The sequence below is a fragment of the Chionomys nivalis genome, chromosome 12, assembly GCF_950005125.1.
Source record: "Chionomys nivalis chromosome 12, mChiNiv1.1, whole genome shotgun sequence".
Classification (NCBI taxonomy): domain Eukaryota; kingdom Metazoa; phylum Chordata; class Mammalia; order Rodentia; family Cricetidae; genus Chionomys; species Chionomys nivalis.
The window spans coordinates 72,030,340-72,052,156 of record NC_080097.1 but is presented as its reverse complement, the minus strand read 5'-3'; the positions used below and the strand labels follow the sequence as shown (position 1 = coordinate 72,052,156).

General features: G+C 41.9%; 1 protein-coding gene across 10 annotated transcripts in view; it reads left to right on the top strand.

The window, feature by feature from the left end:
* The first annotated feature begins 47 nt into the window (after nucleotides 1-47).
* Fam149b1 (family with sequence similarity 149 member B1) overlaps nucleotides 48-21,817 on the top strand; it is a 47,448-nt gene continuing 25,678 nt past the window's right edge. For 6 of the 10 annotated variants that reach the window (XM_057786460.1, XM_057786459.1, XM_057786457.1 and 3 more), the window contains exons 1-7: nucleotides 48-251; nucleotides 4,793-4,897; nucleotides 6,393-6,522; nucleotides 10,164-10,306; nucleotides 12,013-12,129; nucleotides 13,416-13,583; nucleotides 19,967-20,154. In XM_057786460.1, the coding sequence (XP_057642443.1) occupies nucleotides 205-251; nucleotides 4,793-4,897; nucleotides 6,393-6,522; nucleotides 10,164-10,306; nucleotides 12,013-12,129; nucleotides 13,416-13,583; nucleotides 19,967-20,154 (898 nt within the window). In that variant the 5' untranslated portion in view covers nucleotides 48-204. Of the gene's footprint in view, nucleotides 252-2,409; nucleotides 2,502-4,792; nucleotides 4,898-6,392; nucleotides 6,523-10,163; nucleotides 10,365-12,012; nucleotides 12,130-13,415; nucleotides 13,584-19,966; nucleotides 20,155-21,817 lie in introns of those variants that run through there. The other 4 variants (XM_057786458.1, XM_057786454.1, XM_057786455.1 and 1 more) reach the window with 4 other exon arrangements.

Sequence of the window (21,817 nt, the reverse complement as noted above, 5' to 3'; positions counted from 1 at the left end):
TCTTGAGAGGAAGGAGGCAGGTCGGAAGACTTTAGAGTGGGAACTCTGGGAAGTGGCGGTCCGGAATCTAGGCGACGGGGCGAGACGGGGCGAGACGGGGCCGGTAGGTGGCAGGAAGGGGCTGGGCCGGAGCTGGCGGGAGGGCCAGGCCCCGAGGCCCCCGCCCTGGCTTGCCCGCCCCGGCCGCGGAAGAGAATACGGAGGATGATCTCCAGATACACTCGGAAGGCCGTGCCACAGAGCGTGGAGCTGTGAGTGGATGGCTCAGCCCGCCCAGCCTGGGCCGCGGGAGCTCTAGGGACCCTTCCTTGGCCAGTCCTTCTCTCTTTTCCTTTCCCAGGGCACGTGAGAGAAAATAGTATTCTCTTCTCCCAACCCTGGTGGAAGCTGTCTCTTGTCCTTGGGTCACCAGTGGAGAGTGTATCATCCATGCTATCCTAAGACTGTTTTGGGGGCTATTACTACGTGAATTGAGGGAATGGATATCCAGAAGCACTTAATGTTCCCACAGTGCTTCTGGCCCCACTGAAGATAATAGCTGAATGTTACAATAAAGTTGAATGTGTCTAGTTCCAAACACTTTGCAAAGCTGTTTGTTTGAATGCATTAGCGAAACCAGGAGACCGACTTGGCACATCCTACAGCTAAAGATAACAGATCTAAAGATTGTATCTAAAAGATGGTGCAGCTGAGAAGTACAAACCAAGTGGCAGTCCAATTCGAAAGCCTGTTGTCAAAACTTTACACACACACTGCCTTCACACCCCCCGGCAAATAATGATCAGGTTTGTTTGTGGACTAAAAAGCAAGCACTTGTAGCTTAAAGTCCTGCTTTGTACGCTTAGTAAAGTGTTGTAACTTGGCAGGTAACGATAATGCCTTCCTGGCATGTTGCGATTTCAAAAGAACCTTCAGTTTCTTTACCCTTTCAACAATTCTGAAAGATGGCTATAACTAGTTTCTGTTTCTCAGGACAAAATTAGAAAGGTTCGCCGGGCGGTGGTGGCGCACGCCTTTAATCCCAGCACTCGGGAGGCAGAGGCAGGCAGATCTCTGGGAGTTCGAGGCCAGCCTGGTCTACAAGAGCTAGTTCCGGGACAGGAACCAAAAACTTCAGAGAAACCCTGTCTCGAAAAATCAAAAAAAAAAAAAATTAGAAAGGTTCCACATCTTAAGCAAATAGAGTCCAAATTTTTAAAAAGCCAAATCCCATTGTTCCACCTCACTGACCTAAGTAATTTCAGCAGCCTTGCACTTACTAAATTTTAGCTAGGCATGCTAATTTAAAGTCACGCCTGAGATTTTGGATGGACACTTTTCTTGCTGTATAGCTTTTGGGAAATTTATGAAATCTGGGCCTTCCTGTCCTGTCAATATATACAAGTAATACCTACAAGCATCCCTAAAATGATGGCATAGGCCTGGCAGCTTCAGTGATTGAGGAAGATCAACAGAGTTGATCTCAATTGACTTTAATATCTGTCTATCTGAGGGAGTAAAACTTAATTCTCTGGGGCCAGCAGGGTGGGCAAAACAACTCTCTGGGGCAGACAAAAAAGGGAAACACACACCTCCAACATGTCAGGAGCTCACCTAGGGTGCTGATGAATGGCAAGCCTTCAGCAGGTCAGAGAAACCGAAGAGGAGATGCAGGGCATGCAAGCTACTGGACAGTCAAACAGCCACACGAGGACTTTTCTGAGGGCCAAGCTTAGGTTTTCATTTTATTATTTTAATTGTTGTTTGTTCTACTCTATTCTTTTTCTGTTCTGTTCTTCTACCCTGATTTTCCCTTCTGTCTATTCTTATTTTTTTCCTTCTAACTAAATTTATTTTTTTCTCTTACAGCTTATATACCCCAGCAAAATCTTTCAAGCAGTATAAAAATTACAATGTAGTTTCATTCTGTTTTTTAAGTGAATTTTACAATGAATACAAGTAAAAAAAAAAAAGCAGGTTTCCCTTCCCTTATATGAGTAAACATTTTACATATTACAGGTGAAAAACAAGTTGTCCCAAGAACCCACATACATTCATATTCAAGCAGTTTGTTGTGTATGAACAGCAAAGTATTTTTCTTAGCCAGTTCTTTTGCTGCCAGCTGCATTTTGTGGTTACAAAAAAGAGGACCAATCACTTTATTGTTTATCTCAAAAGGTAACCTTATTAAAAAAAAACTACAAATCTAAACATTTGTATATGAAAAACGGCTCCACTGTAAATCCTCAGGGTGCATACCCACTCATCAATAGTTTTTATATCAGGAAGCTGAGGGCAGAAATGGGCACAAGGAATTGTTTTGTTTGTTTTTCGAGATAGTGTTTCTCTGTAGCTGTGGTGTCTGTCCTGGAACTAGCTCTTGTAGACTGGCCTCGAACTCACAGAGATTCGCCTGCCTCTGCCTCCCAGGTGCTGGAATTAAAGGTGTGCACCACCACCGCCTGGCTGGGTACAAGGAATTAATCATCACCTTTGATCACCAAGCCATCCTAGCAGGAAAGGTATGTTAGCCAGCAATAGCCAGGCTCCCATTGTTCCTATTCTCTGACCTCAGCAAGTCCCATGTTCAACTATTAAAAATGTGTCTTTATAAACTTTAAACTGTTCCCCGAGATTTGTACCTCAAGCCATTAACAAAAACATCTTAACTTAATCTTACTAATCTACATGTCTAAATTCTTTCTAAGGGTAGTGGTTGAATCATTGATCTGCTCCAACAGCAATACTTGGAAAAAGCCAATCACTATTAGTACCAGTAACACTGCCCAGTGAGGGGCTAGAAACCCCCTGAAGAGCTTTCATACAACACATAGATTATGAGGGATGTGGCGACCGCAAAGGCAACAATCAGCATGAGGACCTCAGGACACATAGTCCTCTGGGCTTTGCCTCTCCAAGGCCCATTCAGGCATGGCTTTGCCATTGGTCCCCTTGCATGGCCCCAACAGTAGGTCCTCAATAAGTGGTAATAATCACCTTGCCTCTTCCCACCTTTACTTAGTGCAAGAGTCATACAGAGAAAAGAGCGTGAGCCAGGGGTGGTGGCACACGCCTTTAATCCCAGTACTCAGGAGGCAGAGGCAGGCGGATCTCTGTGAGTTCGAGCCCAGCATGGTCTACAAGAGCTAGTTCCAGGACAGGCTCCAAAGCTACAGAGAAACCCTGTCTCGAAAAACCAAAAAAAAAAAAAAAGAAAAAAAAAGAACACCCTGCTTTCCATGAGCATGCCGTCCACTGAGGAGTATGTTATCAACACCACAGCAAATTGGGCAATAAACTCTTTAGGGAATAAGAATAAGAAATAGTCATTTCCCAAAAGGATTTGGCTTAAAATCTGCTTTTAGTTTTTAAAATTCCGTTCAGTGTGTGTATGTGTGTATATGTACATATGTACCAGCTTATAAGAGTCACTCCTTCCATTTTGTGGTCTTGGGGATTGAACTCAGGTCCTAAGGCTTCGTGGCAAGTACCTCTCCCTACTGCACTATCTCATCAGCCCCAAATTTGCTTTTATAATTAATTCTAACCAGAGAAGTTAAAAATACATTTTGCAATTTTGATAGTTCCTAAAAGTAACGTTTCCAAAAGGGGATCCAAGTGGAGTGAACGAGGATTAAATGCATATAAATGATAGTAAATTAAAATGAGTTTTTTTACTTTAGGTGTTACAATGATAATCCATTTTCAAGCAGTAGCTTCAAACAGCTTTCCAACGGTACTAAGTATACGTGTTGGAAAGAGTTTAACAAAAGTACTCACACACACAGCATTCCACACTCACCCCCTTTCTTTGGTGCTGGGAATGAACTTAGTGTCTCACATATGCTGGAAAGCTCTACTGCTGAGATACATCCCACCTTTGGGAATGAAAAATTCAAAATAAACATCTAAGCCAGCTGTGATGACCTGACATTCGTAGTTTTTTTTTTATCATATTTCCGTTGGACATTGCCCCTCTGGAATCTATATTCTGCTGGGCTTGTCCACTGAAATAAATAGACTATGTCAGTTATTATATCTTCCAGAACTAATAATCTACAGTAGGCATCATTTCCCACAAAATAGATTCAGGAAACTTGACAGGTTAGACAGAGTTTTACAAGTTTCTTTACAGGGAATCTCCCCAGGCCTTTAATGTGCAAGTGCACTTCATAATCCCTGGTACACATATTTCACTTGAAGCACAGGATTAAATAACTGCTTGTGATAAGACAGTTATTAAGTGATGAAGCCAGTATTCAAATCTAGGTAGTCTGGCTCCAAGGATTCTCAGTTTGGAATTTTAGTGAATCGTACCATATTTGTACACAAAGCTAAGACCTCAGTTAGTGGATTGCACTTTAACTTTTCTCTCTAATGGTGGATATGATTTAAAAGTGTATCCGGCTGGCGAGATGGCTCAGAAGTCAAGAGTACTTACTGTTCTTGCAGAGGACCTTAGTTTAGTTCCCAGCACCTGTATCAGGGCTCTCAGTTGACTGGAACTCAAGTTCCAGGAGATCTGACACCTGTGTGCACCACAGACTCACACAGGCACAAACACATACACATAAATTTTTTTAAAAGTGTATTTTTACTTGGGGCTAACAAGATGGCTCAGCATGTAAAAGCAGTTGCTTACCGAGGTTGACAACAGAGTTCCGTTCCTGGGACTCACATGGTGGATGGAAAGAACCAGCTCTCACTGGTTGGTTCTCACTCTTCACATGCACACACACAGAGAATAAGTAATCGTGAGCCAATGACTCTAAGAAATACCAACTATAAAAGAAGACTGTTTTATCTTTCACAGGAAAGGAATAACAAAGCACGCTCTTAACCATCATCCCCTTCCAGAGCAACTGGATGATATTTCCTCTACCAATGACGGCTGTGGAAAAGATACAAGTTCTCAAAGGTACTAGCGCAAAGCATGCTTGCTTACTTACTGCACTTGATACAAGTTCTCAAAGGTACTAGCTCAAAGCATGCTTGCTTACTTACTGCACTTGATACAAGTTCTCAGAGGTACTAGCGCAAAGCATGCTTGCTTACTTACTGCACTTGATACAAGTTCTCAGAGGTACTAGCGCAAAGCATGCTTGCTTACTTATTGCACTTGATAATGGCAAGGATTTTGTTCATTAGGACCACACCTATGAAACAAAACAAGAATTTTATCTCTATGAGAACCTGAGGCAGGAGGCTTGCTGGAACTCAGACTTGCAAAGCCAGCCTCTGTGTGTGTGTGTGTGTGTGTGTGTGAGAGAGAGAGAGAGAGAGAGAGAGAGAGAGAGAGAGAGAGAGAGAGAGAGAGAGAGAGAGAGAGAGAGTCTGTACAGATAACTGCAGTTACCAGCAGAGGCTAGAGGTCAGGTTCCCCCTATGAGCTGCCTAACATGCATGCTGAGAACTGAACTTGGATCTTCTTGGAAAGCAGTTCACACTCTTAGCTTCAGAGACATCTCTCCTACCCACCAGAAGTAATATGTAGTTGTTGTTAAGTAATTAGATTCAAAGGGGGATCAGACATTTGATTTTAATTCTATTCCTGCCATTTATAAGCTGAGTAACATTGGACAAATGAGTTCATGGATAATGAAATAGAAAAACAACAATCAGCCGGGCAGTGGTGGCAGATCTCTGTGAGTTCAAGGCCAGCCTGGTCTACAAGAGCTAGTTCCAGGACAGGCTCCGAAGCTACAGATAAACCCTGTCTCGAAAAACCAAAAAAAGAAAAAATAAAAATAAAAACAACAATCAGAAGTTGGTTCTTTGGAAACTAGTCAGTAAAACTGAAAAATCTTTCATTGGTTTGACCAAGAAAAAAAAGACATTATCAGCATCTCTCATATGGTCTTGTAAATATAAATCAGATAAAGTATGTAAAATGTCACACAATGTTTGTCATATACGAATACAGAGCAAATAATAACTGCAGCTCCTAAGAAACAGACCAGCTTCGAAGAGGATTCTGAAGGACAATGTGCTGTCATAGGAAACACTGTAAAGTCAAATCTAGTTTCAAACCTGGAAATAAAAGTGAGATTCCTTGAATTTTAAAGAAAGTTCATTAGAACTGCATTAACAGGTTACAGTAGCAAGGGTTTAATGAGGTGGCTATCTGTGCATGCACCTGGGGAATTACAGGAACTCACCAAGTTCAGACATCCTGTCACCATTTCTGAACTACCTCCAATGGTAAAGCGTTCATGTCACCAGTGGACACTGAGCAGCACAGCTGCCGTCCTTTCTGTATTGCTAGGTGGGCTTTTCACAGTGCTTGAATTCCAAGTTGATTTTTGCCTCTACAGATATATTGTACACATGTTTACCACCTGATAAGTTGCTGAGAAAACATGAAATTTTTCTTTTTTTTTTTCTTCTCCCTTTCTCTCAAATTAACCATTTAGTGAGTCTGACATCACCCAAGAATCACCGTTTACATCAACTGACACCGGGAACTCGCGTTCTGCTTTTCCAAGCTATGCAGGCACAGGGATCTCTACAGAAGGCAGCTCTGACTTCTCTTGGGGATATGGTGTGAGTTGTCTACTAATCATTCTGCTACAGTTCTGGGAAGACTCTTGGAACTCCTCAGGAATTGCCATTCCTGTACTCTTCGCTCTCTGTGCACGCATGTGTTTGCTGTGTTGGAGTGTGCTTGCCTTGTTGCCTTGTATGAATGTGTGGTTTTCCTTGATCACTTTCACCTTATTTACTTATTTATTTTTATTGTTTTTTGAGACAAGGTATTTTTGTGTAATTTTGACTGTCCTGGAACTTGCTATGTAGACCAGGCTAGCCTGAAACGCACAGAGATCCACTGGTCTCTGCCACCTCAGTGCTGGGATTAAAGTCATGTGACCCCATGCCCAGCTGTTTTATTTGTTGTTTTGAGACAAGGTCCCAGCCAGAAGGTGGTGGCGCACGCCTTTAATCCTAGCACTTGGGAGGCAGAAGCAGGTGCATATCTGTGAGTTTAAGGCCAGCCTGGTCTACAGAGCAGTTCCAGGACAACCAGAGCTGTTACACAGAAAAACCCTGTCTCAAAAAAAAAAAAAAAAGGTCCCACTAGGTAGCATTGGCTGGCCTGGAACACAGACCAAGCTGGCCTCAAACTCATAAAGACCTACCTATCTCTCAGCCTCCCGAGTTCTGAAATTAGAAGCATGTGCCACTATTGCATGGCTTATTTGTTTTTTTAGAAAATGTTGTGTGTGCATTTTATGTGTGTGTGGCTGCTGGTATCGTGATCCATGGCAGGAGATTATAGGACAACTTTGTGAAGCTGTTTCTCAAATTCCACCTTTACATACGTTCTGAGACTTGAACTCAGGTGCAAGCCTTTGGAGACAGGCACCTTAATCTACTGAGCCATCTTTCCAGCCCCCACTGTACTGATTTTAAACAACAGTTAGCTGCTCTCTCTACAGAAAAAACCTATCATTATTATCATTAATCACTTCCCAATAGTTTTTCATGTATGTATATTTTCCTTGGTTATATGTATGTGCATACTATTTTATAGTCTAATTTTGTCATTTGTCATTGTTAATGGTGATGTTTTTTTATTACCTCCACATCTGTCAACTAGAATAGTGTATATATAATAGTTCTTGGTGTTAACCTATCATAATTAGATCGTCCCTGTATTTAATATTTGGGTTTTCAGGGTTTATTAGTTTCTTCAAGAATATTTTGAAGCTGGGCGGTGGTGGCGCACGCCTTTAATCCCAGCACTCAGGAGGCAGAGGCAGGCGGATCTCTGGGAGTTCGAGGCCAGCCTGGTCTACAAGAGCTAGTTCCGGGACAGGCACCAAAGCTACAGAGAAACCCTGTCTCGAAAAAAAAAAAAAAAAAAAAAGAATATTTTGAGCATATCTGTTGCTGTAGTTACTAGGATATGGAGTGAGACTTACATAGTTCAGTCGTCTAATGAGGAGACTGCCCAAAGGATGGAGAGTGCAGAGTGACAAAGCGCTCCAGCGGGATATTGAAACAATGTTATAAGAGGAGTTTCCCTGAGACTCTAGCATTATCTGTCCAGTAGGCTGAGATTTAAGGACTGCGGAGGTTACCGTGTGAAGAAGGAGAACAAGTACTTCTCAGACAAATAATGACAGCTCTGCAAGAGCCCCAGAAGTGGGGATGGCAAGATAATTCAGTGGTTAATGTCATCAGGACCACCAGTGTTTGGATCCCAGCATCCATGTAGCAGTCTGGGTGTCCTCTCAAATGCCTGTGATCTCAACTCTGATGGGGTGAAGACAGGAAGATTGTTGGGACTTGATAGTTTGCATCTTAGCTGAGATTCAAACTGCAGACTCAGACTCAGAAAGAGACCCTGCCTCAGGAACAGGCACAGAGTGATGGAAGAGAAAACCTAACACCCTTGCCCTCCTGGCCAGTGTGCATGCACAGGTACAGACCCATAAATAAAGAAATAATGTTAAAGTAAAGGGGTGCTAAGAGAAGAAACTCGTATTTCAAAGGTAAACATTCTTGGGACTGAAGAAAAGAAGGGTGTGTGGAAGAGGTCCAAGATGGGAACCTATGGAGGGAGATAAGTGACAGGGGCAGAAGAGCAGGACTTGCAGGGGTGGGGTGGGGATTAAATGTATTCCTACTGAGCTGAGTAAACAGTCCCACCACCCCGTGTTGTGATTAGTGTCTTTAGGTTCCGAACGTTGTGTACGTGTTTCCCATCCCTTGCTTTCCTTTAGGTGCTTGGTGTACAATGAATTTTTAGAATTAATTTCTAAATTACTTTAAAAATGTCTTTCTGGCCAGGTGTAGTGGCACATACCTTTAATCCCAGCAATCAGTAGGTGGAGGTGGGTGGATCTCTGTGAGTTCAAGGCCAGCCTAGTCTGCAGAGTTTCCAGGACAGCCAGGGCTTTAAAAAAAAAAAAAAAAAAAAAAGTATTTCTATAAGTTGTCCTTATAAAGAGAATCAGAAACATCTGAAAATTCCTTGAGATGAAAACTCCCCAATTTAACTTTCCTTTTATATAAACACAGTATCTCAATTTGATTGCTTTAAATTTTTTTATTTCTCAGTGCTAGAGATTAAAATATTCCCTCTGCTCTTGTGTGTGTGTGTGTGTGTGTGTGTTTCTCTGTGTCTGTGTCAGGTGCACAAATGCCATGGCATGAGTGTAGAGGTCAGAAGACAACTTGTGGTAGTGCTGGGGAGATGGCTCAGTGGTTAAGTGCACTGTCTGCTCTGCCAGAAGACCAGGGGTCAATTCCCAGCACCCACATGGCAGCTCACAAACAGCTATCTGTAGCTCCAGTGCTGGGGGATCTGGCAGCTTCACACAGACATACATGCAGGAACATACTACATAAAAATCAATGAATCTGCTGGGTGGTAGTGGTGGTGCACACCTTTAATCCCAGCACTTGGGAGGCAGAGACAGGAAGATCTCTGCGAGTTCAAAGCCAGCCCGGTCTACAAAGTGAGTTCCCAGATAGCTAGGACTGTTACACAGAGAAACCCTGTCTTGATAAAAGAAAAAGAATAAATAAATAAATTAAATAAATAAATAAATAAAATCTTTAAAAAAAAAAAAAAAGACAACTGTGGATGCCAGTTCTCTCCTCTCACCCCTGGGTCCTGGGATTTAAACTCGGGTCACTGGGACTGGGCCCGGCAGCAAGTGCCTTTACCCACTAAGCCTAATCGCTGGATTGAAATAAATATATGTATTATAGCATTATTAAGAGCAGCTTAAAATGAATAGAAAATTCATTGTTATAGGGAGGCAGAGGCAGGCGGATCTCTGTGAGTTTGAGGCCAGCCTGGTCTACAAAGGGAGTTCCAGGACAGGCTCCAAAGCTACAGAGAAACCCTGCCTCGAAAAACCAACCAAAAAAAAAAAAAGAAAAGAAAGAAAGAAAATTCAATGTTATCCACTGGTACTCCTTCTCTAGAGAATTGTACAGATTTTTTTAAATTAAAACTTTATTACAAAGAACTTGGCCAAAAGAAAGTCAGATACCAAAATTAATCTGACACAAAGTCTATTCATCCCTATGGCTCCTGATTGCATAAAAATATATTTGATAGGGAAGTGTCGAATCAAATGTGAAGCACCTCAGGTTCAGAATAGCTAATGTGACTGTACAGAAGTTCACCAGAATACATTCTTAATAGCTCATCTAAATGTTGTTTCTAGGAACTTGACCAAAATGCCACTGAGAAAGTGCAGGCCATGTTCACCGCCATCGATGAGCTCCTGTACGAGCAGAAGCCGAGTTTGCACACACAGAGTCTGCAGAAAGAGTGCCAGCAGTGGGCATTCAGCTTTCCTCACCTCAGGTACCAGACAAGACCACAGTCTAGACTGTGGGCATCTCAGATCTGGAATTCTGAACATGTATGAGCTTTGGATTTTATTCTCTTTCGGTTTGTTTGTTTGTTTGTTTGTTTGTTTGTTTGTTTGAGTTAGGGTCTCACTATGAAACCCTGGCTGGTCAGAAACTCACTGTGTAGAGCAGACTGGACTTGACTCACGGAGATCCACCTGCCTCTGTCTCCAGAGTACTGGGATTTAAAGGTTCACCTGGCCTGAGCATGCTTTTTTGTTTGTTTCTTTCTTTCTTTATTCTAATGGACACAACTTTGATAAAATTGTCTAAAGCCATGTTGTATAAAGCCTCAGCTGAAAGAATACTCAAATTAGTAGAAGTTTTTAGACTTACCCTAATCACCAACATGCCAACACATTATTCTAAGTAAGCAAACTTTTTGTGTGTGTGACAAGTCCTCCCTGTGTAGACAGGCTGGCCTTGAACTCATTTATCTGCCTGCCTCTGTCTCCTTGGTGCAATGCAAAAGTTTTTAAGATCTGCTTGTTTGTACATGCGTGAAACAAAGTCTCAGATAGCCCAGGTTTGCCTGGCCTTGAACTTTCTTTTTTAAAAAATATTTTTTCTTGGCTGGGCGTGATAGTGCACACCTTTAACCACTGTGAGTTTTATGTACCTTGACCTATACATTAAGTTCCAAGACAGCCAGAGCTACTTAGCGAGATCTTGTCTCAAAAAGAAAATTTCTCGTTTTTCTGTTGTGTTTTTCTTACATGTATTTATATGTACTGTACATATGCCTGGTGCCCGTGGAGGCCAGAGCCCTGGAGCTGGAATTACAAACAATTGTGAACTGCCATGGAGATGTTGGAAACTGAACCTGGTTCTCTGTAAGAGCAGAAAGTGCTTTTAACCCCTGAGCCATCTCTCCAGCCCCAGGCATTGATCTTTACATGTGAGCTGATGACCTTTAACTTCTGATCCTCCTCTACTCTTCACCTCCAAGGGCCTGGGATCGTAGACATAAGCCTTTCTTTTGAACAAAATGGCCAGAAAATATTTTTTTTATACCACTGTCTACAAGTAATTCTTGTGTATTTGAAAGGACATACATACACACATTTCCTGAGAAACCACCATAGTACCATGACTGTATGTACTGAAATTTCTGTTTAATGTTATTAAGAACATGATTCATGGGCTAGAGAGATGACTCAGCGATTAAGAGCACTGGCTGCTTGACCTAGGTTCAATTCCCAGCACCTACATGGCAGCTCACAACTGTCTATAACTCCAGTTCCAGGTGATCCAACCCCCTCACATAGACATACATGCAGACATAACACCAATACATGAAATAAAATAAATCATTTTAAAAGAAAGAATGAGATTCATAGTTCTCACTAATTGGCTGGCCCTTCATCCTCTCGTGGTGTTGGGGGAGGTGTGCAATGCGTGTTGATGATTGACCCCAGGGCCAAGTGTTCTACCACTGCGTTTACATCCTTAGACTCCTGGGCAATAGCTTTATCTTTTCCATATATATTCTATTAAAGGGGAATATACCTGAGTAATAATTCACATTTCCTCTCAAGAGTCATTCTTAACCAGTGTCTGACTAAATCTGTGGGATCAGATTTGGTGCTGAAACGCTCAGACTTGGCATGCATGTGTGCCAAGTGAAGGTACTTTACTGTATCTGTTCTTCGTTGGAAGGATTTTAGGTAGGCAGATAATCACTCCAAGTGAAGGCTATGGATTGTACCCTCGATCACCTTCTGCTGTGTCAACTTCACATGAAGCAACCTTGTCTCAAGAGAGAGACTCTACCATGTAAGTATGCTCTAATGCAAGCACTTGAGTCTCCAGTGCATAGCGATGGCTCCTGTGGAGGATGATAGCACAGAAGAGCAAAGCCTAGATCCTCAAGTGTATGCTGGTGCTGCTGGATCTTCGAGACAGGGTTTCTCTCTAGTTTTTGGTGCCTGTCCTAGAACTAGCTCTTGTAGACCAGGCTGGCCTCGAACTCACGGAGATCCGCCTGCCTCTGCCTCCCGAGTGCTGGGATTAAAGCTGTGTGCCACCACCTGGCTTATTTTTTAATCTAAATAGAACATAAAATATTTACATGATAACAGAATGCACAAAAAAGCAGACTAATATATAAATTGAGATTATGGTTTCAAACAAGATTGTCATATAACACAGATAGTAGTGTGTAGGTCAAAATGGTAGTCCAGGGAGTTACGTATTAGAAAATGGTGTTAGGTTACAGAAGCACAAGCATGAAAACATGAAAAATTGAGTTTGCAGAGATAACTCTTCTGTTTTGGGCTGATTTTAAGGCTTGTGTCTAGACAAGGTTTCATTATGTAGCCCTGACTGGCCTGGAACTCACTATGTAGACCAGGATAGCCTCAAACTTAACAGGTGTCTCCCTGCCTCTGCCTCCTGAGTGCAGAGATTAAAGGTGTGTTCCACTACAGCCATCTATATTATTTTAAATACATATTTCAATGGATCCTTTTGAGAAACTAAGTTCCACCACCTAGTTAATGATGTCAGCCCCTACCATGGTATACACAAAAAAGCATACAGTGAAACATAGGAGATGCTTCCAGGACAGAGTTGACAGTGATTTCTAGGATGTAATGTCATAGGCAAAAGCAAAAATATGGCCAAATTCCTGTGTACAAATAATCAAAAGAAGAAGAGAATATATACAATAGATAAAGTGTTGACAAATCATATGCCTAATAAGGATTAATATCTACAAGGTAAATGATTTCTACAATTCAGAAAGTCAAAAACAGCCTAACTGAAAGCGGGCAGAGGACATGAATAGCTGGTTCTCTAAAGGTATGCGAATGGCCATCAGGTGAAGAAAGTCGCTTAGCATTCGCATCAGAGGAGAAATGCCCGTCAGAGCCAGGCGGTGTCACCCACATGACCAAAGTACTGAGTGTGACCCTTCAGCACTGGAGACAGAAAAAATTAAAATAGTTCAGAAAACTATTGCCAGGACAAGGGGGGTTTGTTCCAAAAGTTATGTTACTTGCCATGAGAAAGCTGTTTTGTGTTAATATGTCACTAATACTGCTTTTTCTTCCCTCTCCAAGATTTGGTATAAGGGGAAAGAAGTTACATTTTTCATCTTCTTATGCTCATAAAGCATCTCCCACCACTAAACCCTCTGGCTTGTCCACTGCGGAAGGGGGAGAGGAGGACTGTATAATCTTTTCTGAAGGAATAATTGAGGAGTACCTGGCTTTCGACCACACAGACGCGTGAGTACTATCTTTCAAGACTGTCGCTCTGTTTTGGGTATCAGCGTCTACTTTTAAGAAACTGCGCTAATTGCCGGGCGGTGGTGGCGCACGCCTTTAATCCCAGCACTTGGGAGGCAGAGGCAGGCGGATCTCTGTGAGTTCGAGACCAGCCTGGTCTACAAGAGCTAGTTCCAGGACAGGCTCCAAAACCACAGAGAAACCCTGTCTCGAAAAACAAAAAACAAAAAACAAAACAAAAAAAAAAAAACTGCGCTAATGGGGCTGGAGAGATGGCTCAGCGGTTAAGAGCATTGCCTGCTATTCCAAAGGTCCTGGGTTCAATTCCCAGCAACCACATGGTGGCTCACAACCATCTGTAATGAGATTGGGTGCCCTCTTCTGGCCTGAAGGCAAATATTGTATACTAAATAAATAAATATAAAAGAAACTGCGCTAAGCAGTTTTGTAACCCATAAGCAGATTTGTAACAGTCTGATACCCGTGTCCAGTCGGCTCCAGCATGTTCCCACACACCAGGCTTCCCTCTGTAGCTTCCTTCTTCACTTAGAAATTGCTTTTTCCTGAGATGAGAGCTTTTTAAATGACTTTCTCTCCATAATTTGATTTTATCATTTTATAAATTTTCACCAGTAGAAACTGAAACTTCAGAGAGTAGTTGAAGAGATGTGAGACTTTGTTCATTTAAAATAAACCTTCCTGCTTTATCTTTATTACTATTGTTGTTTTGAGACAGGGTCTTACTATGTGACTTTGACTGCCCTCAAATTCATAGAAATCCACCTGCCTCTGCCTCCCACATGCTAGGATTAAAGGTGTGCACCACCGTGCCCATCGGATTCTTTCTTTTAAAGGATACATATAGTTTATACAATTAATAATGTGTATTTATATCCACTTATGACAGCAGTCATATAATAGATATTACCTTGACATGGAATAGACGAGAATCAGAGTGCTTAAGTAATTTGTCTGAGGCAAAGTTAAAACCAAAACCTTGTTCATGTTTCTAAATGCAGTAATCTCATCATATTGCATGCTGCCTCTCTGAAATGTAAACTATTTTCTTTTTGTTGTTGTTGTTGTTTTTCAAGACAGGGTTTCTCTCTAATTTTTGGTATCTGTCCTAGAACTTGCTCTTGTAGATCAGACTGGCCTCAAACTCACAGAGATTTGCCTCTGTCTCCCGAGTGCTGGGATTAAAGGCATGCATCACCACTGCCCAGTGTAAACTATTTTTCTAAGTTCTAGATTTAATTTTGGTAAGTGATATTTATCCAGAAAGTTGTCCATTTCCTTTAAGTTTTCCAATTTTGTGGAGTACAGGTTTTCAAAATATAACCTGATGGTCCTCTGTATTTCCTCTGTGTCTGTTGTTATATCCCCCTTTTCATTTCTGATTTTGTTAATTTGGATATTCTCTCCCTGCCTTTTGGTTAGTTTGGATAAAGGTTTGTCTATTTTGTTGATTTTCTCCAAGAACCAACTCTTTGTCTCATTGGTTCTTTGTATTATTTTCTTTGTTTCTATTTTGTTCATTTCAGCTCTCATTTTGATTATTTCCTGCCGTCTAGTTCTCTTAGGTGAGTTTGCTTCTTTTTGTTCTAAAGTTTTCAAATGTTCTGTTAATTCACTAGTGTGGGATTTTTCCAGCTTATTTATGTAGGCACTTAGTGCTATGAACTTTCCTCTTCACACTGCTTTCACTGTGTCCCAGAAATTTGGGTATGTTGTGTGGTCATTTTCATTGAATTTTAGGAAGTCTTTCATTTCCCCCTTTATTTCTTCCTTGACCCATTGAGGATTCAGGTGAGCATTGTTTAATTTCCATGCGTTTGTAGGTTTTCTGGAATTGGTATTGCTGTTGACTTCTAGTTTTAAAGCATGGTGATCTGATAAGGTACATTGGGTTATTCCAATTTTTTTGTATTTGTTGAGGTTTGTTTTGTTACCGAGTATGTGGTCAATCTTTGAGATGATTCCATGAGGTGCTGAGAAGAAGGCATATTCTTTTCTGTTTGGATGGAATATTCTATAGATGTCTGTTAAGTCCACTTGAGTCATAACATCTGTTAGTTCTCTTATTTCTCTGTTCATTTTCTTTTTTTTTTTTTTTTGGTTTTTCGAGACAGGGTTTCTCTGTGGCTTTGGAGCCTGTCCTGGAACTAGCTCTGTAGACCAGGCTGGTCTCGAACTCACAGAGATCCGCCTGCCTCTGCCTCCCGAGTGCTGGGATTAAAGGCGTGCGCCACCATCGCCCTGCCTCTCTGTTCATTTTTTGTCTGACTGACCTGTCGAGTGGTGAGAGTAGAGTGTTGAAGTCTTCCACTATTAGTGTGTGGGATTTAATGTATGATTTAAGCTTTAGAAGTGTTTCTTTTACATATGAGGATGCCCTTGTATTGGGGGCATAGATGTTCAGTATTGAGACTTCCTCTTGATGGATTTTTCATGTGACTAATATGAAATGTCCTTCTTTGTCTCTTTTGACTGATTTTAGCTTGAAGTCTATTTTGTTAGATATTAGGATAGCTACACCCGCTTGTTTCTTAGTTCCATTTGATTGGTATATTTTTTCCCAACCTTTTACTCTGAGACAATGTCATTCTTTGAGGTTGAGATGCATTTCTTGTATGCAGAAGAGGGATGGATTCTGTTTTCATATCCAATCTGTCAGCCTGTGCCTTTTTATGGGTGAGTTGAGTCCATTTACATTAAGGGATATTAATGTCCAGTGGTTGCTAGCTTCTGTTAATTTAGTTTTCATCATTGGTGATGTTAATTTGTGTGTTTTTTTCTTCTTTGGGATTTGCTGTAATGAGACCATCAATTGTCTGTGTTTTTGTTGGTGTAGCCATCATCCTTGGGTTAGAGTTTTCCTTCTAATATTTTGTATAGGGCTAGGTATTGGTGAAATCTAGATTTGTCATGGAATATCTCTTTTTTTTTTTTTTTTTTTTCGTTTTTCAAGACAGGGTTTCTCTGTGGCTTTGGAGCCTGTCCTGGAACTAGTTCTTGTAGACCAGGCTGGTCTCGAACTCACAGAGATCCTCCTGCCTCTGCCTCCCGAGTGCTGGGATTAAAGGCGTGTGCCACCACAGCCCGGCTGGAATATCTTTTTTTGTTCTTCTATGGTGATTGACAGTTTTGCTGGGTACAGTAGTCTGAGCTGGCATCTGTGGTCTCTTAATGTCTGCATAATGCTTGACCATGACCTTCTGGCTTTCATTGTCTCCAATGAGAAGTCAGGTGTAATTCTGATAGGTCTACCTTTATATGTTACTTGGCCTTTTTCCTTTGCAGCTCTTAATATTCTTGCTTTACTCTGTATGGCTAGTGTTTTGATTATTATGTGGTGAGAGGACTTTTTTTTTGGATCCAGTCTATTTGGTGTTCTGTAAGCTTCTTGTATCTTCATAGGCATATTTTTCTTTAGGTAGGGAAAGTTTTCTTCTATGATTTTGTTAAATAAAGTTTCTGTGTCTTTGAGTTGAACTTCTTCTACTTCTTCTATACCTGTTATTCTAAGATTTGGCCTTTTTATGTTGTCCCATATTTCATGGATATTTTGGGTTAAGCTTTTGTTAGATTTAATGTTTTCTTTAACTGATGAGTTTATTTCCTCTATTGTATCTTCAGCGCTTGAGATTCTCTCTTCCATTTCTTGTATTCTGTTGTTCATGCTTGCGTTTGTGGTTCCCGATCTTTTTCTCATGATTTCTGTTTCTATAATTCCTTCAGCTTGTGTTTTCTTTATTTTTTCTATCTCAGTTTTCAAGTCCTGAATAGTTTCTTTTATATGTTTGAGTTCTTTTTCTTGGTTTTCTTTAAGTGATTTGCTGATATCTTCTAATTTTTTGTGTGTTTTTTCCTCCATTTCTTTAAGGTAATTTCTCATTTCATCTTTAAGAATTTCAAGCATTCTCTTGAGGTTATTTTTTAGATCATTTTCTTCTGGTTCATCCATATTTGGTTGTTCAGGTCTTACTTTTGTAAGGTCTTTAGGTTTTACTGGTATTGTATTGCTCTTTGGTGTAGCATGTGATCTTACCTTTTCTACTCATCTTTTCCTCTAATATGTGTGGTTGGGGTTGTCTGAGATTCTGTTGAATAATCTTCTAGGTGCCAGTGAATCGAAAGCTCAGGTGGTTGTTCTTCATGCTACAGTTAGTGTCACAGTTCTAGTTACCCTGTTGGTTATTCGTATTCCTGGAGGTAGCTCAGTGCTCCTGTGCTTTTATCTGCTCCCTTGGAGTTTGCTGTCTCGGGCCTACTTTGCCTAGGCTGCTGGCTTTGATCTGTTTCTGTAAATCCTGGTCTGGATCTCCTCCTGCAGAAGTCCCTGGCTTGGAGTTGGACCTGTTGTGGTGGCGATCGCTGACTCTGGATCTGGTCACTGGCTCAGTCCTGATCCACCAGTGTCCCGGGACTGGGTTTACTCCTGGCTTCTGCTCCTGGTGGAGCTTGTTCTGTCTGTGTCCTAGGTAACTGGTTCTGGTGGGTGGAGATCGCAGACTCTGAGTCAGGTCGTTGGCTCAATCCTGGTCTGCCAGTGTCCCAGGACTGGGTTGGCTCCCAGGGCTGAATTTACTCCTGGCTTCTGCTCCGGGTGGAGCTTGTTTCCTCCGGCCCTCTCTGACTTTTGATTTTTTTAGAGACTCCTCTTTCCCTAGCCTTTGTCATCTACTTTTTCTGCCTTTTGTTTTTTCTCAAGTCAGAAGCCCTCCCCTTTGGTCCTTCTTCTTAAGTTATGAAAAATGAAGTTGACTGAAATAACATAAAATGTGGTACAAATGGCTGATATGTGCTCCCAGGGCACCTTTCCCTTTTTCCGATGTGAGTAAACACAGTGAATTTTCAGGCAATATGGGCAAGATTTCAAAAGGCAGCCATATTACAGATACTACCAAAATATCTTCTTGTAAAGTAACTCAGTAGTTGGGCCTTTAGGATGTTCCTAACTAAAGCTAGACCTACTGGACAGGCTTATAACCACAGTTATTCGGGAGGCTGAGGCAAGGAGAATCACAAGCTGAAAGCCAGCCTTGGCTACAAAGTGAGATCGGGATAGCCTATACAACCTGGTAGAACACTGCTTCAGAATCAAAAGTTAAAAGCTGTGTTGTAGCTCAGTTGTAGATCACTTGATTCTGCATGACTGTCTGGTCTACATAGTGAGTTCTACCCAGTCAGGGCTACATAGCAAAATCCTACCTCAAAAATAACATTTAAGGGGGCTGGAGAGATGGCTCAGTGGTTAAGTGCATTGCCTGCTCTTCCAAAGGTCCTGAGTTCAATTCCCAGCAACCACATGGTGGCTCACAACCATCAGTAATGAGGTCTGGTGCCCTCTTCTGGCCTGCAGACATATACATAGACAGAATATTGTATGCATAATAAATAAATATTAAAAAACAAAAACAAAAAAATAACATTTAAAAATGAGAGAAAGTAAATACAGTTCAGCAAGTCATCTGATCCTCTTAGTTCCTACTACTGCCAAACTCGTTCTTCCTCTGGGTTCAGCACAATCGTCTGATCCTCTTAGTTCCTAATACTGCCAAGCTCGTTCTTCCTCTGGTAGCTGCCTACATGACCTCTTTCCTGCCTGTTCTGTTGTGTTTTGGGGACCTCTGCCTGAGGGCAATCTCCTGTAGAAACCTAGACTGTTTCTTCCATTCCTCAGTCACTTCCTGAATTTGCTTTGCTCTATTCTATGGCAGCAGTTCTCAACCTTCTCAATGCTGTGACCCTGTAATACAGTTTCTCATGTTGTGGTGACCCCCAACAATAAAATTATTTTGTTGCATCAGGCGGTGATGGCGCACACCTTTAATCCCAACACTCAGGAAGCAGAGGCAGGAGGATCTCTGTGAGCTCAAGCCAACCTGGTCTACAGAGTGAGTTCCAGGACAGCCAGAATTCCACAGAGAAACCCTGTTTTGAAAAAACAAAACAAAAAAAATTATCTTGTTGCTACTTCAAAAGTAATTTTGCCACTGTTATGAATTGTAATATCTGACATGCAGCTGGAGCCACAGGTTGAGAACCACTGGTCTATGGTAAATGAGCACACTGTCAGCTAGCCCCCCCACAGCCCCAGACTATTGCTATTCCCCTTAGAGAAGCAGATGGGCATGGAGTCTCCAGAAGAACCCAGAGGACTTCCAGTCTATTTCAGCCCCACCTTTCCTTTGCGGGGCACTAGGACAGGGTGCTGATAAAAGAAGGAACTAGTCTCTCCTACCGAGAACTGGCAGCTGCAGGTTCTGGGTGGAGAGAAGGGTGGAGCAGGTCACCATGCACATTTCTGAGTATAAAGGACAATGGTGGGGCTCAGGGAAGAATAATCATGAAACCTTTCCCTCTTGCTTCTATTCCAGGGAAGAGGGATTTCATGGAAACAAATCAGAAGCAGCTACAGAGAAACAGAAATTAGGGTACCCTCCCATTGCACCATTTTACTGCATGAAAGAGGATGTCCTTGCTTATGTTTTTGACAGCGTGTGGAGCAAGGTTGTGGGCTGTATGGAGCAGTTGACACGTAGTCACTGGGAGGGATTTGCTTCTGGTAAGGATCCTAATGAAACCAATGTGAAAAATAATTATTTATGATTTACAAATCCCAGTCAGTCTCTCTGTGTGTGTCTTTGGTGCTGGCTAAACCTAGGACCCCTGAGTGTGCTGGGCAAACGTTACCACCAAGTTACAAGACAGACAGACCTTGGACTTGTGATCCTCTTGCTTCAACCTCTCAACTGATATTCTGGGGCTTTGCTACCAGGTCTGGCTCTAAAAAATCTAGGCTATATGCTTTATTAGTACAGTACCTGGGTAAGAGAGATAGCAGAAACCACTATTTTCCTATCTTCACACACACACACACACCACAACACTTCTGAAACCAAGTTTGTAGGAGTAATCCACACATACTTAATAGATTCTCACACACCATGTGAGTGTGCTATGGTTGAATCTCACACTACCTAGAAGATGGCTTTAGATCCCACAAGGGTTCAGTTCCACAGCCTCTCCCACTTTATACTTCACACCACACGTTGAAGCCTCATGTTGAGACCTGTACTTCTACTCATGAGTCTCCTTTCTTAGGTTTGATTAATCTGCTAGAATGGTGCGCAGGACTCAGGGAAAAACTCAGGCTTGCTGACCTAGAAAGAATACTAGAAAGGGTGTAGATAAATAGCCAAATAAGAGATGCACAAGACAATGTTGAAGGAGGGAAAGGGTATCCCCACCACCCTCTGAGCACCCTCACGTGAGTAGTCGGGAAGCTCTTCTGAAGAAGACGTTTGTTCAGATTCTTATAAAGTCCTCATTGTATAAGCATGATTAAATAATTGGTCATAAGCATGATTAAATAATTACCTCGACCTCCAGCCCCTCTCTTCACAAAAGTTAGGGGAGTATGGCTAGAAGTTCCAAACCTGATTACATGTTGTTCCCCCTAGCAGTTAGCTCTCCTGCTGGCTCCCATCCTGAAATTATTTAGATTCTCCCAACCACCAGCCCTCTTCTCAGAATGCAGAAAGGCACTGTTGCTTTGAAGGTTCCAAGGGTTTTAGGAGCTCTGTGCCGGATACTAGGTAGAGACCAAATATGTTCTTTATATTATATCAGATGAGTCTGATTAATGTTGGTGTGGAGAACTTAGTAAATATCTGAGGATGGGTGGAGCAGTAATGAGGCCTCATCTGTGGTCTTCAGACAAGTACAGAGCTTGTACTTTCTCCTCCAGCTGTGAGAAAAACCATGTAAGTGGCATGTACTTAGTCTCAGTGAAGAATAGTTAACAAACAGATACTTCACATCAGATGTACAATCTTTCTGTGTATATGGTCAACACAGTGAACACTCCCACTCCCACAAGTTTATGCTCTTTATAAGCCCTCCTGCTGTCATTATATGTTACATCCATTGCCAAAGATGCTTCTGATGAGAGAAGCCAGATGGAGTATGTGGTGGCCCCCAGAGGCTCATAGGGAGTGGCACTATTTGAAAGGATTGAAAGGATTAGGACATGTATGGCCTTGTTAGAGGAAATGTATTTCTGCGGGTGGACTCTGAGGTTTCAAATGCTCAGGCCAGGCCCAGTGTCACTCTTCTTCCTGATGCCTACTGATCCAGATGTAGAAGTCTCAGCTGCCTCTCCAGCGCCATGCCTGCCTGCACACTGCCATGTTTCCTGCCTTGACAGTAATGGACTAAACCTCTAA